At 25.5% G+C, this 15,322-nt stretch overlaps 2 protein-coding genes across 2 annotated transcripts; one reads left to right on the top strand and one right to left on the bottom strand.

Moving 5' to 3' along the window:
- Positions 1–1,355: 1,355 nt before the first annotated feature.
- On the top strand, positions 1,356–10,020 carry DICPUDRAFT_159351 (uncharacterized protein; the record flags this gene model as incomplete). The annotated part of the gene is made up of 4 exons (XM_003294313.1): positions 1,356–1,667; positions 1,977–2,495; positions 2,571–3,000; positions 3,071–10,020. The coding sequence occupies 4 exons, from the start codon at positions 1,356–1,358 to the stop codon at positions 10,018–10,020; spliced, it is 8,211 nt and encodes a 2,736-aa protein (XP_003294361.1).
- A 396-nt stretch (positions 10,021–10,416) lies between these two features.
- DICPUDRAFT_96020 (uncharacterized protein) lies at positions 10,417–15,322 on the bottom strand. Its single transcript, XM_003294312.1, has 3 exons — positions 15,049–15,322; positions 13,517–13,692; positions 10,417–13,106 (listed from the first exon to the last, which is right to left on the bottom strand). The coding sequence occupies exons 2-3, from the start codon at positions 13,535–13,537 to the stop codon at positions 10,920–10,922; spliced, it is 2,208 nt and encodes a 735-aa protein (XP_003294360.1). The 5' UTR covers positions 13,538–13,692; positions 15,049–15,322; the 3' UTR covers positions 10,417–10,919.

The following is a 15,322-nucleotide window of genomic DNA, read 5'->3' as shown; positions in this document are numbered from 1 at the left end:
GGGGGATGCATGACAGGTGTTTATTTGTGTCATTTCTCAATCAATATAAGATGAACAATGTTTTTTTTTCAAGATAATTAAAACAATTACAACAACAATAAAAAAAAGAAAAAAAAAATAGATACATTATTAATTATTAATAAACTCACACATGTTCATTCATACCCCACTCATTTATAGTAGTATTCTATATATAATCCTAATATATTGATTGCTGTGTGCATTTTATATTTATAATAGGTAAATTTTACTGATTTAGTGGTTTTTGATTTTATCATTATATATATTTTTAAATTTTTTTTTTTTAAAACATTGCCACTACCCTCTTATAAAGAAACAACTGTTATTATTTAGATATTTTCTATATAAAGGATATTTTATATTTTTATATTTATATAAATATATATATTTTATATATTAATTGTGTGTGTGGAGAGAGACTATTTTTATTTTTTATAATTTTAAAAAAAAAATATAAATAAAATTTTTTTTTCAATTCACATTATTAATTTAATAAATATTTATACAAATAATTGTTTATTTTTTTCATAGCTTAATACTATTAATTTATTAAAAAATTATCTTTTAATAATAAAATCAAAAAAAAAAAAAAACAACTAAAAAATATTTTTATTAACTTTAATATTTTATTAACATTAAAAAAACACAGAGCTACTTTTCAAACGGTTTACTTATCAGCAGTGAATAATTATTTGTTTGGTTTTTAAATTTATACTGTATTTGTAAGTTATTAATTAATTAAAGATCGAAGTCCAATTAATAAAATTAACTAATATGTTTTTTTTTTTTTTAATATTTTTCACTATATTCAATCTTATTAATTATCTAATCTTTTTTCTTTTTATATTTTATATTATATATTTTATATTTTATATTATATATTTTATATTTTATATTTTATATTTTATTTATTTTATTATTTATAATATTAATAATTTTATTCTCTTTTAATACCAAATATTATAAATATTATTTTAATTCATATTTTTTTTTATTATTTATTTATTTCTTTTTTATTTAATTCAAATAATTGTATAACCTTCTTTTATTAAAGAAAGTTCTAAAAGTACATAAAATATATTTTGTACATTGTAAATATATTTTTATAAAATAGATTATTAATTAATTACTAATTGTACTTTAAGTTTACATTTTTTTTTATTTTTTTTTAATTAAATAAATAATAATAAAATAATAATAATAATAATAATAATAATAATAATAATAATAATAATAATAATAATATAAATAATAATAATAATAATAATAATAATAATAATAATAATAATAATAATAATAATAACAATAACAATAATAATAGTAAAATTAATAAAATGAATAATAATTTTATTAACAATAATCATACCAATAAAGAACCAATAGCAGTAGTTGGTATAGGATGCAGATTCCCAGGAAATGTAAACAATTACAATGATTTTGTTAAAGTGGTTAAAAGCGGTAAAGACTGTTTAACAAAAATCCCAAGTGATCGTTGGAATGCTGACGTTATCTCAAGAAAACAACCTAAATTAAATAATAGAATCGGTGGTTTTATCGAAAATATTGACAAGTTTGACAACCAATTCTTCTCAATTTCTCCAAAAGAGGCACAAAATACTGATCCACAACAAAGATTGCTATTACACGTAAGTTTTAATAGTTGATCTGTTTTGTTTTTAATTTCCTATTTATATATTATTTTGTTTATTTTTGGAAATGATCTTCTCTATAAATTTTTTTTTAGAAACATTGTTTTATATTAAATTTTCAAAAGAAATTTTTTTGCCTATAAATTTTTTTTATAAAATTTTTTTTTTTTTTTTTTTTTTTTTTTTTCCGTGTCACCCACCTCTTTTATTTTATAAAAATTTTTTAGATATTTCTTAAATTTGTAAATGTCATTATTATGCCTCAAACAGAAATTTTATATTAATATTAAAATTTATAAATTTTAGATTGTAATAGAGGCTTTAGAAGATGCAAAAATTTCCTTAGATCAAATTAAAGGAAATAAAATAGGTGTTTTCATTGGATCCTCGTCAAGTGATTATTTAAGAGGATTTGACTCTAGTGAAATTAATCAATTTTCAACACCTGGTACCAATTCATCATTTTTATCAAATAGATTATCTTATTTCTTAGATGTGAATGGGCCAAGTATTACAGTTAATACTGCATGTGCAGCATCAATGACTGCAGTACACTTGGGTTTAACTTCAATATGGAATGGTGAGACAAAATGTAGCATAGTCGGAGGTGTTAATATTATTTCCTCACCTTTACAATCTTTAGACTATGGTAAAGCTGGTTTATTAAATACAGAAATCGATGGTAGATGCTATAGTTTCGATCCAAGAGCCAGTGGTTATGTAAGAGCTGAAGGTGGTGGTATATTAGTATTGAAACCATTGTCACAAGCAATTGAAGATAAAGATGAAATTTATTCATTATTTCTAAATTCAGGTAATAATAGTGTAAGTTTTCATTATTTTTGTAAAAACTATTTATATTTTAATTTCATACTAAATTTTATAATAATTCATTTTTAGAATGGTAAAACTCCAAGCGGTATAACATCGCCAAGAGCAAGTTGTCAAGAAAGTCTCATTGGATCATTAATCAAAGAGTCAAATATCGATTTTAATAAAATTGGTTATTTTGAATGTCATGGTACAGGAACTGAAATGGGTGACTCTAATGAAATGTCTGCAATCGGTAATAGTATAGGTCTAAATAAAAGCTCACCATTAATAATTGGTTCGGTTAAATCGGGTATTGGCCATTTAGAGGGTGCATCTGGTATTTGCGGTATTATTAAAACAATTGCATGTATCAAAGAAAAGTTTTTACCACCTCAATGTAAATTTAGCGGGTATAACCCAAAGATTCCATTTGAACAGTTGAATTTAAAAGTTTTAACATCATGTCAAGAATGGAACGATATTGAAAGAATCGCTGGTGTTAATTCATTTGGTGTTGGTATGTATACAAAATCTCTAAATTCATTAAAATTTTTTTGATAGTAAATATTAATAAATTAATTTTTTAGGTGGCTCAAATGCAAATGTATTTTTATCTTCTTTCGAACCAAACAACTATATCGATAGTACAAGCTTTTCCCCATTATCAAATTCAACTACACCTTTATTTTCATCATCATCATCTCCTTTATTGTCATCAACTTCATCTACTCTTACAACATTTGAAAGTGAAAGCGATACAAGTTCAAATATTACACCCCGTCCAAATGAAAGTATAAATACATTTGATATTGTAACTTTGTCAGTAACTTCCCAAGATAAAAATGATTTAAAGGATAGAGTTAATGATGTATTAAATGAAATCACCAAATTAGAAGAGTCCAATTCTTCAAAAGATTTTTTTAAAAATATTTGTTATTCAACAACAAATAGAGTAAGCCACTTTTCAAATAGACTTGTGATTTTGGCCAGTGATTTAAATGACTTCAAAGTAAAAGCAAAATCATTTTTAAATGATCAAATTGACCCATCAAATAAAAGTACAATTTATCACTCTGAAAACTATCAAAAAATGGATAAAAAGAAACTAGGTTTTATATTCTCTGGCCAAGGTCAACAATGGAATTTAATGGGAAATGATTTATATTTAAATAATAAAACATTCAAGAGAGAAATGAACAAATTCAGTTCCCTTTTCCAAGCAGTTTCTGGTTGGTCTATAGTTGAAAAACTTTATGAAAAACCAGTTTCAGTCGATACAATTCATGAAACTTGGTTAGCACAACCTTCGATTGCAGCCGTTCAATATTCTTTATCTATTGTACTTAGAGAATTGGGTATTGAGCCATCATTAACCATCGGGCACTCATTGGGTGAAATGCCAGCTGCTTATTTTGCTGGAGTTATTTCGTTAGAAGATATGGTAAAACTCTTGTGGTTACGTAGTCATTTACAAAACAAGACCTCTGGCACTGGTAGAATGGAAGTAATAATTTCATCTAGAGAAGATGTAGAATCATTAATTTTTAAACATGGATTCTTTGGTAAAATATCAATATGTGGTAATAACTCTGCCAAAGGTTGTGCAGTTGCTGGTGACAACCATTCAATGGATGAATTCTCAACAGTTTTAACTAAAGAAAATTTGGTACACAGAGAAATTCGTACAAATGCTGCTTTCCACTCTTACCTAATGGACCCAATCAAAGAAGAGTTTTATAAATTATTCCCCAGTGATATTGAAACAAAAGAATCGTTGATCCCATTTTATTCAACTACATATGGAAGATTCTTTACATCAACCGAGTGTAAAGAAATTCTTTTATCACCAGACTATTGGTGGAAAAACATCCGTGAAGCAGTACTCTTTAAAGAATCAATGGACTCAATTTTAAAGAACAATGTTGTAAATGGTTTTGTTGAAATTTCTTCACATCCAATTGTTTCTTATTTTACAAATCAATTAATTAAATCTAATAACTCAAAAGTTCTTTTGTTTCAAACCCTTTCTAAAGACACCAACCCAATGGATTGTATTGTAACCCTACTTTCAAAACTTTATATATCTGGTATTGATATCAAATGGGAGACTCTCTATGAACCAAGACACTATTGCGCTATTAAACTACCACCAAGAAAATGGAGATTAGATTCATTCTGGATGGAAAATAATCAAAAAAAAATTGATAGAATTAACCCACCAAAATTTTCATCATTAGAAAAGAGACTATTCTCAGTTACCCCATCATTTGAAGTTAGATTAAATCAAGAACGTTTCAAATACCTCAATGACCATAAAATTCAAGGGATACCAATTGTACCATTTGCTTTCTTTGTTGAACTGGTTTATTCATCTATTGCAGATCTCCAAGTTAATCAATCATTTGAAATTAAGGATTTTGAAATTACCTCAGCAATAACAATCGATAGTAAAATGTCAAATATTATTGGTGTAAACTTCAATTCTGATGCTACAATGTTTGAAATTGGTAGTGTTCAATCAACTTTACCAACTCAAAAATGGAATATTCATGCTCGTGGTACAATTATTTATGGATCAGACTACTTAAAATCAAGTAAATTCAACTATTCAAAACTATCATCGATTCAAGGTGTAAAATCATTCAACAACTCTGATGAATTTTATAATGAAATACTAGAGTATCAATATGAATATGGACCATCTTTTAGATCACTTAAAAAGGCCACTTTAATAGATGAGAACACTCAGTACTCATACCTAGAACTTAATAAATGTAAAGAACTTTCAACACATCTTTCATGTGACTTTAGAGGTATTCATCCAAGTCTTTTTGATGCTATCCTCCAATCAGCCTTTATTCCAGCATGCAATAAAGAAAAAGGTCTTTGGTTACCAACCAAAATAGGTTCATATTCATTAAACCTACCTTCTTTAGAGAATCAATTTATTGATATCAATAGCCCACTTCATTGCTTATCAAAAGTTAACTCTTTCCCAACATTCAACTCTTTCTCAACAAGTGTTCAAATCTTTGATAGTAATGGTATAATTATTGCAGAAATAAAAGATTTACAAATGAAATTGGTTTCCAAAGTTAACCATACTAGTAACAAGACAACAACAATTGAAAAATCACACTCAAATTTAAAAAATGAAAATGAAAGTCAAGCAATATCTATTTTATCAGAATATCAATGGAACAAAGATGAAATTTCAATTTCTACACCAATAAAATATACAGACTCTTACCAAACTATTATATTTTGTTCAACAAACTTAAACAATAACCCATTATTAGACTCAACCATCAAAAGCTTAATAGATAATGGCCACGATGAAGATAAAATCTTCATAGTTTCACCTCCACCAAATGAAAATGATCAATATAACAATAGAATAATTATAAACTATACAGATAATGAATCTGATTATGACGGATTATTTGCTATTATTAATAACAAAGGTTTATCAATTACAAACTTCATTCTATTACCAAACTTCTATACATCCTCTTCAGAAACTCAATCAAAAGAATTTGACAACTATGATAATCAAAAAGATCCTGAAACTTTGTTATTGTTTAAAAGATCAAACATTTCAATTTTAAATTTAGAAAAATCAATTATTAAAAATAATTTAAAAGGTAGATTCTTTTTGATCACAGAAGGAGCCCAAAGTGTATTCCAAGAAACAAATAACGAAAAAATCAATTTGGATCAATATCAAACTATTGGTTTAGCTCGTGTATTCTCTAATGAATATCCATTAATGGAATGTTCAATGATTGATATTGAAAAAGATACAGATTGTAACCTAGTCACTCAACAAATCAACTCTACTCAACTATATAAATGGGAGGTAGCATACAGAAAGAATCAAGTTTATAGCTATAAACTAACCTCAATCCATGGTAATAAAAACCAATCAAAAAATACAATAGACCGTTCAAACAATTACTATAGGGTTGAACTATCTGATAAAGGTGTAATTTCAGATTTAGTTATTAAACAAGTCAAACAATTAACATGCAAACCAAATCAAGTCCAAGTTAGAGTTAAATATTGTTCATTAAACTTCAGAGATATTTTAAAATCACTGGGAAGAGATTATGATTCAATTCATTTATCAACAATGGGTGATGAATTCTCGGGCATTGTAACTGAAATTGGCAATGAAGTAACTCACTTAAAAGTAGGTCAAAGAGTGTTTGGTATTAATATGTCTAGATCAATGGGTTCTTTTGTAACATGCGATGCTGATCTCGTATTTCCAATCTCAAATTTAACTGAAGAAGGGGCCTGTACAATTCCAATTGTATTTTTAACCTCTTGGTATAGTTTAGTTGTTCAAGGTAGACTAAAAAAAAATGAAAAAGTACTTATTCATTCTGCATGTGGAGGTGTTGGTTTAGCATCCATTCAAATTGCTCAATATATTGGTGCAGAAATATTTGCAACTGTTGGTAGCAATGATAAAAAAGAATATTTGGTTAAGAATTTCGGTATTGATCCTTCTAAAATTTATTCATCAAGATCGCTTAATTTCTATAACGAAATTATGAATTCTACCAGTGGTGAGGGAGTGGATGTAGTTTTAAACTCACTATCTGGTGAATATTTAGAAAAAAGTATTCAAACATTATCAAATTACGGCAGATTTGTAGAAATTGGTAAAAAAGATATATATTCCAACTCAAAAATTGGTCTCCTACCTTTCAGAAATAACTTATCATTTTTAGCCGTTGATATTGCTCAAATGACAGAGAACAAGCGATCATTTTTAGCTGAAATGATGATAAATGATATTTTGCCATTATTCAAACAAGGTTTACTTAAAGCTTTAGATCAAACTATATTTGAAAACTACAATATAGTAAAAGCTATTAGATTTATGTCTGCAGGAAATCATATTGGTAAAATACTAATCAACTGGGATGATATGATTAACGAAAAATTAAAAACTATTGACTTTTCAAATCAAATGTTTAAAGCTAATGCTACCTATATTTTCACTGGAACAGGTGGGCTAACTCAAATTTTATTAAAAGATTTTGCTGTCAACTCTGAAATTAAAAATGTTGTATTGGTTTCAATTAATGGAATTTCAAACCACCCAAACAAAGTCAAATTGATTAATCAACTCGAAGAAAACAATGTTAATGTTATAGTAGAGAAATGTGATTTAGTTTCAAGTCATAATGTAGAAAAACTATTTAGCAAATTAATAAATGAATACCCTCAACTACCACCAATAAAAGGCATATTCCATTTCGCATCTTTAGTTAGTGATAGAAAGATTCCAAACCATACAAATGACTCATTTTTACCAATGTATAACAGTAAAGCTTTATCAGCTTGGAATTTACACAACCAATCATTAATCCATAATTTAGAGTTGGACCATTTTGTTACTGTAGGGTCACTTGTAACTGTTCTAGGAAATATTGGTCTTAGTAATTATTGTGCTGCCAATAAATTTGTTGAAGGTTTAACAAATTTACGTTATTCTATGGGTCTAAATGCAACATGTATACATTTAACATCAATTCCAGAAGTTGGTATGGCATCAAATGATCGTGTAATCAACCTTTTAAAATCTATAGGAGTTATGCCATATGAAAACCTATCAATTTTGGTTTCTGGTATCAATTATATTATGAAAACAAATACAAGATCAATTAAAATATTTGGAGAAGCCATTATGGATAGATTTATCAAATCTGTTAAAGTTTATAGAGGCAAAGAGTGTTTTGAAGAACTTAATATCGAAACTGCTAAAGATAACAAAGAAATTAGCTTTTCATCCTTTGACAATGACAATATGGGAGATTTACCAGAAGATGAAGATATCAATAATGAATCACAAGAAGAAATAGATGGAGATGAAGAATATATTATCTCAAAGCTTAGAAACATAGTATGCGATATTATAGAGATAAGACAAGAAGATTTAATTAATAATGTCTCATTTAATAACTATGGTATTGATTCTTTATTATCATCTGAATTATCAAACTCAATTCAAAAAATCTTCAATGTTCTAATTCCAAGTTTAACATTAGTTGATAACTCAAATATCCAAACTGCAGCTGGATTAATAAAATCAAAATTAGAGAGTAGTAATATAAGTTTAAATAAGAAAAAGAATAAAATGGAACCAAAAAAGAACAATAATCAAAGTAAAGATTCAATTAAAAAAGTTATTTCAAAAATTCAAGAAAAAGAATTCATAAACCAAAATTTAATTCCAAATAAATCCCCTTCAAGCAAAAATGATATAAAACCATTAATTTTGGATAGTATTCAGGATAAACTTAAATTAAGCTCTAAAGAACTAATGACATCACCACCACCAAGTGCCAAAAGAGAAAACAAAACCGAAACTTCAGTCCCATCACAATCTCATATTTTATCATTAAATAACCAACAACAACATGACTTTAGTGATCCAAACTCATTAGCTACTGTATTATATGAAATTTCACCTGTTGCTGCCCCTCATCATCGTTATCAAAAAGATGTTTTGAATGAAATTTTAGAATTAACAGAAGAAAAAGAATTTATTAGTAATATTTATGATAAATGCAAAATCAATTCAAGATACTGCTTTAATAATCAATTAACAATGGCAGAACTTAATGAAATAGATGCTGGTCAAAGAGTTAAAATATTTAAAGAAGCCACATACCAAACAGTTGTTAAGGCTGGTGAAAGTGTTATCAAGAAAGCTGGTATAGATCCTTTATTAATCAGTCATGTTGTTGGTGTCACAAGTACTGGTATTATGGCTCCATCCATTGACGTCATACTAATTGATCGTTTAGGTCTCAGTAAGAATACAAGTAGAACAATGATAAATTTTATGGGTTGTGGTGCATCAATCAACAGTATGAGAGCTGCAAGTGCTTATGCTAGATCTCGTCCAGGTACATTTGTTTTAGTTGTAGCCGTTGAAAGCTCATCAACATGTATGAAATTTGACTTTGGAAAACGTAGTGACTTAATTTCTCAATGTATTTTCACAGATGGGTGTGTTGGTACATTAATCACTTGCCAACCTAGATTAACCATGAAAAACAAAATGGAAATAATCGATGACATGTCATACCTCATGCCAGACTCAAGAGATGCTCTCACACTATTCATGTCATCAAGTGGACTCGATCTAGATCTCCGACCAGAGCTACCATTAGCAATTAATAGATACATCAAACAAGCTTTTGATGAATTTTTAGATAAAAACCAATTGGAACTTAAAGACTTGGAATTCTTTGCAACTCATCCTGGTGGGGTTAAAATTATCAGTGCAGTTCATGAAGGCTTAGGTTTGTCGCCAGAAGATTTATCAGATTCTTACGAAGTCATGAAAAGATATGGAAATATGGTTGGTGTTTCAACTTATTATGTATTGCGTAGGATTTTAGATAAAAACAATGCATTACTAGAAGAAGGATCAATTGGTTACAAGTATGGTATAGCTTTAGCTTTTTCCCCTGGTGCATCAATCGAAGCTGTTTTATTTAAATTGGTTGAATAGTGATAAAAAAATTAAAAAAAATAAAAAAATAAAAAATAAAAAAAAAAGTGGAAAAAAAAAAAATGGAAAAACAGTTTATCACTCAACCATATTTTTTAAAAAAATAAATAAAATTTTTTAAAAACAAAAGATTAATATCTTTATAAAAAACTTCTTTTTTTTTTTGGTATTTTCAAAAAACTTTTGAAAAAAGGGTGATTTATATGAAAATGGGTATCAAAAAATTTAAAAAAAAAAAAAAGAAGTAATTTGTTAAGTGGAAAAATAGACTCGCGTATCAAGAGAAGTCAAAAATAAATAATTTTTTTTACAAAAAAAAAAAAAAGAAATATTTTTTACCCATTATTTTTTCTTTTTATTATAATAAATAGTTTTAGATTTTATCTTTTATAATTTAAATTTTAAATATAAAAAACTTTATTTATCTTTTTTTAAATAATTTTTTTTTTTTGCTGATTTCCATTAAAAAACCCAAAAACCAAATGATAAATATTAAATGATATCAAAAAGATGGATAATTGATTATTGATTCATTTTTAAATAAAATTAAATTTTTTGGTGAAGAAATCTTAAAAAACTGAATTATATTGGAGGTATATATATTATATATATTTTTGGTTATACATATAATGAATTTTTATTTTTTTATTTTTTTTTTTTTGAAAGTTGATATTGATATATTGATTATTTACTGATGTTGCTATTGAAAATATTGATTTTTTTTTAATAACGAACTGAATTTTTTTTTTTTAAAAAAAAAAAAAGAAAAAAATTTTTTTTTAAAAAATAATAAAATAATTTATAAAGGTGATTAACTAATACTATTACTTTTAATAACTGAAACAAATATTATAAATTGAATAAATAAAAATAAATAAAATAATTAAAAACAAAAATTATTATACAATAATACGCAAAATACTATTACTATCACTGTTATTTCTACTATGACTATTATTTCTATAAATATATAAACCTGATACAGTAGTTGTTGATGTTGGAGGGAAAAAATATGAATCCTGTGTGACAATAAAATTAATGGCCAAAGTCTCTCTCATTAACTGTACTCCTTGAGGGTTAATATTATTATGGTTTAACTGGATATATGTTAAACTTGAGTTATAAAAAATACTTTCACTTAATGCTTTAGCACCTTCATTGGTAATACCGTTACCTGATAAGTTGAGCTCTGTAACGCTATTATTTTGTTTGAATGCCTCACTTATAGCTTTACAACCCTCATCACCAATTTCATTACCACGTAGTTGGAGATCTGTTATGGATGAATTATAACGAAGAGCATCGCCTAAAAACTTGGCACCTTGCGGACCTAACCCAGTTGTTCCCATTGATAATTTTTTTATTTTCTTATTGTAACAAAGCCCTTCAGCAATTGATGAAAAACCTTGGCCAATCTCTGCGTTAAGGGATAGATCTAAAATTTCGAGTGATTGATTAACTTTTAAGGCGGAACCTATGGAAATAGCACCAGTCATACCAATATTATTAAATGCTAATGACAAGTCCCTAATTGAATTATTTTGTTGAAGAGCATCCGCCAAAAGAATTGCACCTTTATCGCCTATTGAATTTCCGGTTAAGTCTAAATAGGTTATCGAATGAGAAGAAGCTAAGGCAGAAGCCAAAGGCTTTAAACCTTTATAACCAAATTCGTTTCTAGATAAATCGAGATAAGACATAGTTTGGCTGGAACTAATACCTTCAGAAAGTATTTTCATTGAGTCTGATGACAATTTGGTATCGCAGAGGTTGAGTGACGAAAGACATGGGTGCTTTTTAATTGAGGATGAAAGATGTTGCGAACTCTTTTCATTAAGGTCATTCTTTGAAAAATCAATACTTGTTATTGATGTATTTTTACCAATGGATTCGATAATAAAATCAATACCTTTTGCACCAAATCTATTCTTTGAAAGATTAATTGTAGTTAAAAATTGAGTATTTTGGAGAGCAGTTCCTAATGCTTTTGAACCTTTAAGGCCGATACAATTTTGTGAAAGATCCAGATTGACCAATTTTTGATTGGCTTGTAATGCTTTAGAGATTTCTTCTGCACCCTCATTACCGATTGAATTAAAACTAAGGTTCAAGTGAGTGATAGTTGAATTTATATTTAAACATTCACCTATACAATGGGCAGCTTTATTACCAATACCATTTTGTGATAGTTCTAAGGTTGTAATTGTAGTGTTTTTTGTCATTAAAAGTCTAACAAAACTAGAGACATCAAATAATGTTGGTGTACTAACTTTTAATTGTAATGAATTGAGGTTTGGATAAATATTGTTCGCAAAATTACTGAATAAATTGGTAATAACTTTATCGGCCGGTAATTGGTACACATACGAGGTTAATCTTTCTAGTGATATTCTTCTCCATTGGCGGCAAACACAACAAATATTTGTATAAATAACTGAAGTTGGGTCATCTTTATGTGCTTTACCCAAAATAATTGAAAGTATATTGTCTGCCAATGATGTTATAAATGGTGGTCTATCTCCTGGTACTAATAATATCTCAGGGATTTCGTATGGTTGGTTGATTGTGGAGGTAGTTGGGACTGTTTGAATATTATTATTGTTGTTGTTATTATTATTACTTGGTGAGGTTATTCTTGGTGATTGGTTTGATGAACTACTATTTCCAGCCATCAAATTACTTGATGAAGATGATGTAGACTCCTCTATTGAATCAGAATTTGCTAAATGTGAAACAGAGTTATCATGATGATGATGGTGGTGTGTTTGTTGATGATGCATTTGTTGATGGTGCTGATTTTGATGTTGGTGTCCATGTCCATGTTGATGTGGATGTTGATGTGGGTGTTGGTGTTGGTGTTGGTGTTGGTGTTGATGTTGTTGGTGGTGACCATTGTGTGGTTGATGCTGATAATGATGATTTCCTTGTAAATGTTTATCAATTTGATCAATTCCTGGATAATTATCTATAATTTCTTTTTTAATATCTAAATTTGATCCATTTTCTTGATTCATGTAATAATACGGTTGAGGCTGTGGTTGCTGATGATGTTGTTGCTGTTGTTGTTGGTCAACATTCATTTGATTCTTAATTATTTGGGTTGGGGTTTTGAAATAAATTAAAAAAAAAAATAATAAAAAAAAAATTAATTTGTTTTAAAAAAAAAAAAAAAAATTATAAAAATAAAAGCAAATTTAATTAAAAGAATTAAAAACGAATATATTGAAATTTGTAATAAAAATAATTTTTAAATAAAAAATAAAAATAAAAATAAAAATAAAAATAAAAATAAAAATAAAAATAAAAATAAAAATAAAAATAAAAATAAAAATAAAAAATAAAAAATAAAAAATAAAGAAAAACAATTTGTATTAGTAAATTACTTTTTGATTAATTAAAATTTTGTTTAGTTACTATATCTTTAAATATTTTCTTTAAAAAAATAAAAAATATGAAAAAATAATAGTAACTCTATTAACAAAATAAAGATACATACTTGGTGGTGATAGTTTTGCATGGGATATAATGTTTGCTAAAGTAACCAAACTTGCTTGAATAGAAATGTGATTTCAACAACAAAAAAAAAAGAAATTTTTTTTTAATAAATAATTTGAATTATTTTTTTTTTTTTATGAAAGTGTTGTTCACAACTTTTTTTTAAAAAAAAAAAATCTGTTATGTGATTGTATTGTTTTTGTTTAAAAAAAAAAAAATTGATGTTAGAAGCTATGGTTTATAGAATAAGTTTTCGAGATATTTACAACAAGATGGTTCCCATAAAAAAAAAAAAAAAAAAAAAAAAAAAAAAAAAAAAAAAAAAAAAAAAAAAAAAAGCCTAATTTGCCAAACCACCAAACTGTTGAAATGATTAAACTGATTGAAATGAATTGAGTGAAATGATAAATGAGTGAATGATAAAATGATAAATAATTGTAATGATTGAATAAATAAAAATGAGATAAAAAAAAATTATTATTGTTTTTTGTTGTATATTTTATTTGAATGTGGTGTTTTTTTTTTTTAAAAAATATTTTAGCGCTTTTTATGTGGTTGATCAAATCATAAATATTTAATTAATAATATAATTATTTTCTTTTAAAAAAAAATTTTATAAATTTAAAATTTATATGTTTTGTTTAAATTAAATGAAAATTTACTTTTTTTTAATAAAAAAGTGTTTGTGATGTTATTTAATATAAAAAGGGTAAGGTTTCTCAAAAATTGAAAAACCTATAACAAAGTTCTTATAAAGATGTGATACAATAATTGATAATTTTTTTTTTTTTTTTATTTTTTTTTTTTTTATTTTATTTTTTTTTTTTGAGGTTATATGTGGTTTTTGGGTATTTTATTATCTTAAAAAAAAAAAATTATTGAAATAAAAAATGGAATGAATTTTGTAAATGGGCAAAAAAAATAATGACAACGGATGGTTGATTGAAAAATAAATTAATTGAAATGTGTTTCTTGTGTAATTTATAAAAAAAAAAAGATAAATAATTAATCAGCTGTCTCTTTTTTTTTGGGGGGTTATATTCAGCCGATTGAAATTTTTATTTTTTATTTTTTTATTTTTTTATTTTTTTTTTTTTTTACGCAATGAAATATTGATTTATAAGATATAATACTGGATACAAGTAATTACAAAAACAAAAAAAAAAAAAAAAATAATAATATTTACATAAAATAATTTTTTACAATAAATTAAGATTAAAATAAATATAGATTATTATTTCGATTCTATATTTTTATTTTGAAAATTGTGTGGTTTTTGAAAGAAAATTTAAAAAAAAGAAAAAAATGTTTGGAAAAAAAAATTTTTTTAAATAAAAAAAAATTTTAAAAAAAAAAAAAAAAAAAAAAAAAAAAAAAAAAAAAAAAAAAAAAAAAAAAAAAAAAAAAAAGAAATATCTGTATTTTTTAAAAAATATAATAATTTTAAACAATTATTATTTTTTTTTTAATAAAAAAACTATGACCAAACCTCTTTAATTGGGGAGAAAAATATAAAATAATGAAAAGACCTACCTTTTTGAAAAAAAAAAAATGATTTTCCAAAATTCAGCGTGATGAATTAATTATTAATTTGAATTAATAATTTTTTTTTGTATGAAAAAATATTATTTGAAAAACAAAAAAATTAAAAGGGGTATTGTGTAATATGTTATTATATTGAGAGATTATTAAATTGTGGGTTGAGAAAAGAAAAAAAAAAAAATAGTACAGCTATAGTATTTTTTTTTAAAAAACCTACCAATAAATAAATAAATAAATAAATAAATAAATAAATAAATAAATAAAT

Source organism: Dictyostelium purpureum, assembly GCF_000190715.1.
Source record: "Dictyostelium purpureum unplaced genomic scaffold DICPUscaffold_545, whole genome shotgun sequence".
Lineage (NCBI taxonomy): Eukaryota > Evosea > Eumycetozoa > Dictyosteliales > Dictyosteliaceae > Dictyostelium > Dictyostelium purpureum.
This window is presented reverse-complemented; position numbering and strand designations above follow the sequence as displayed.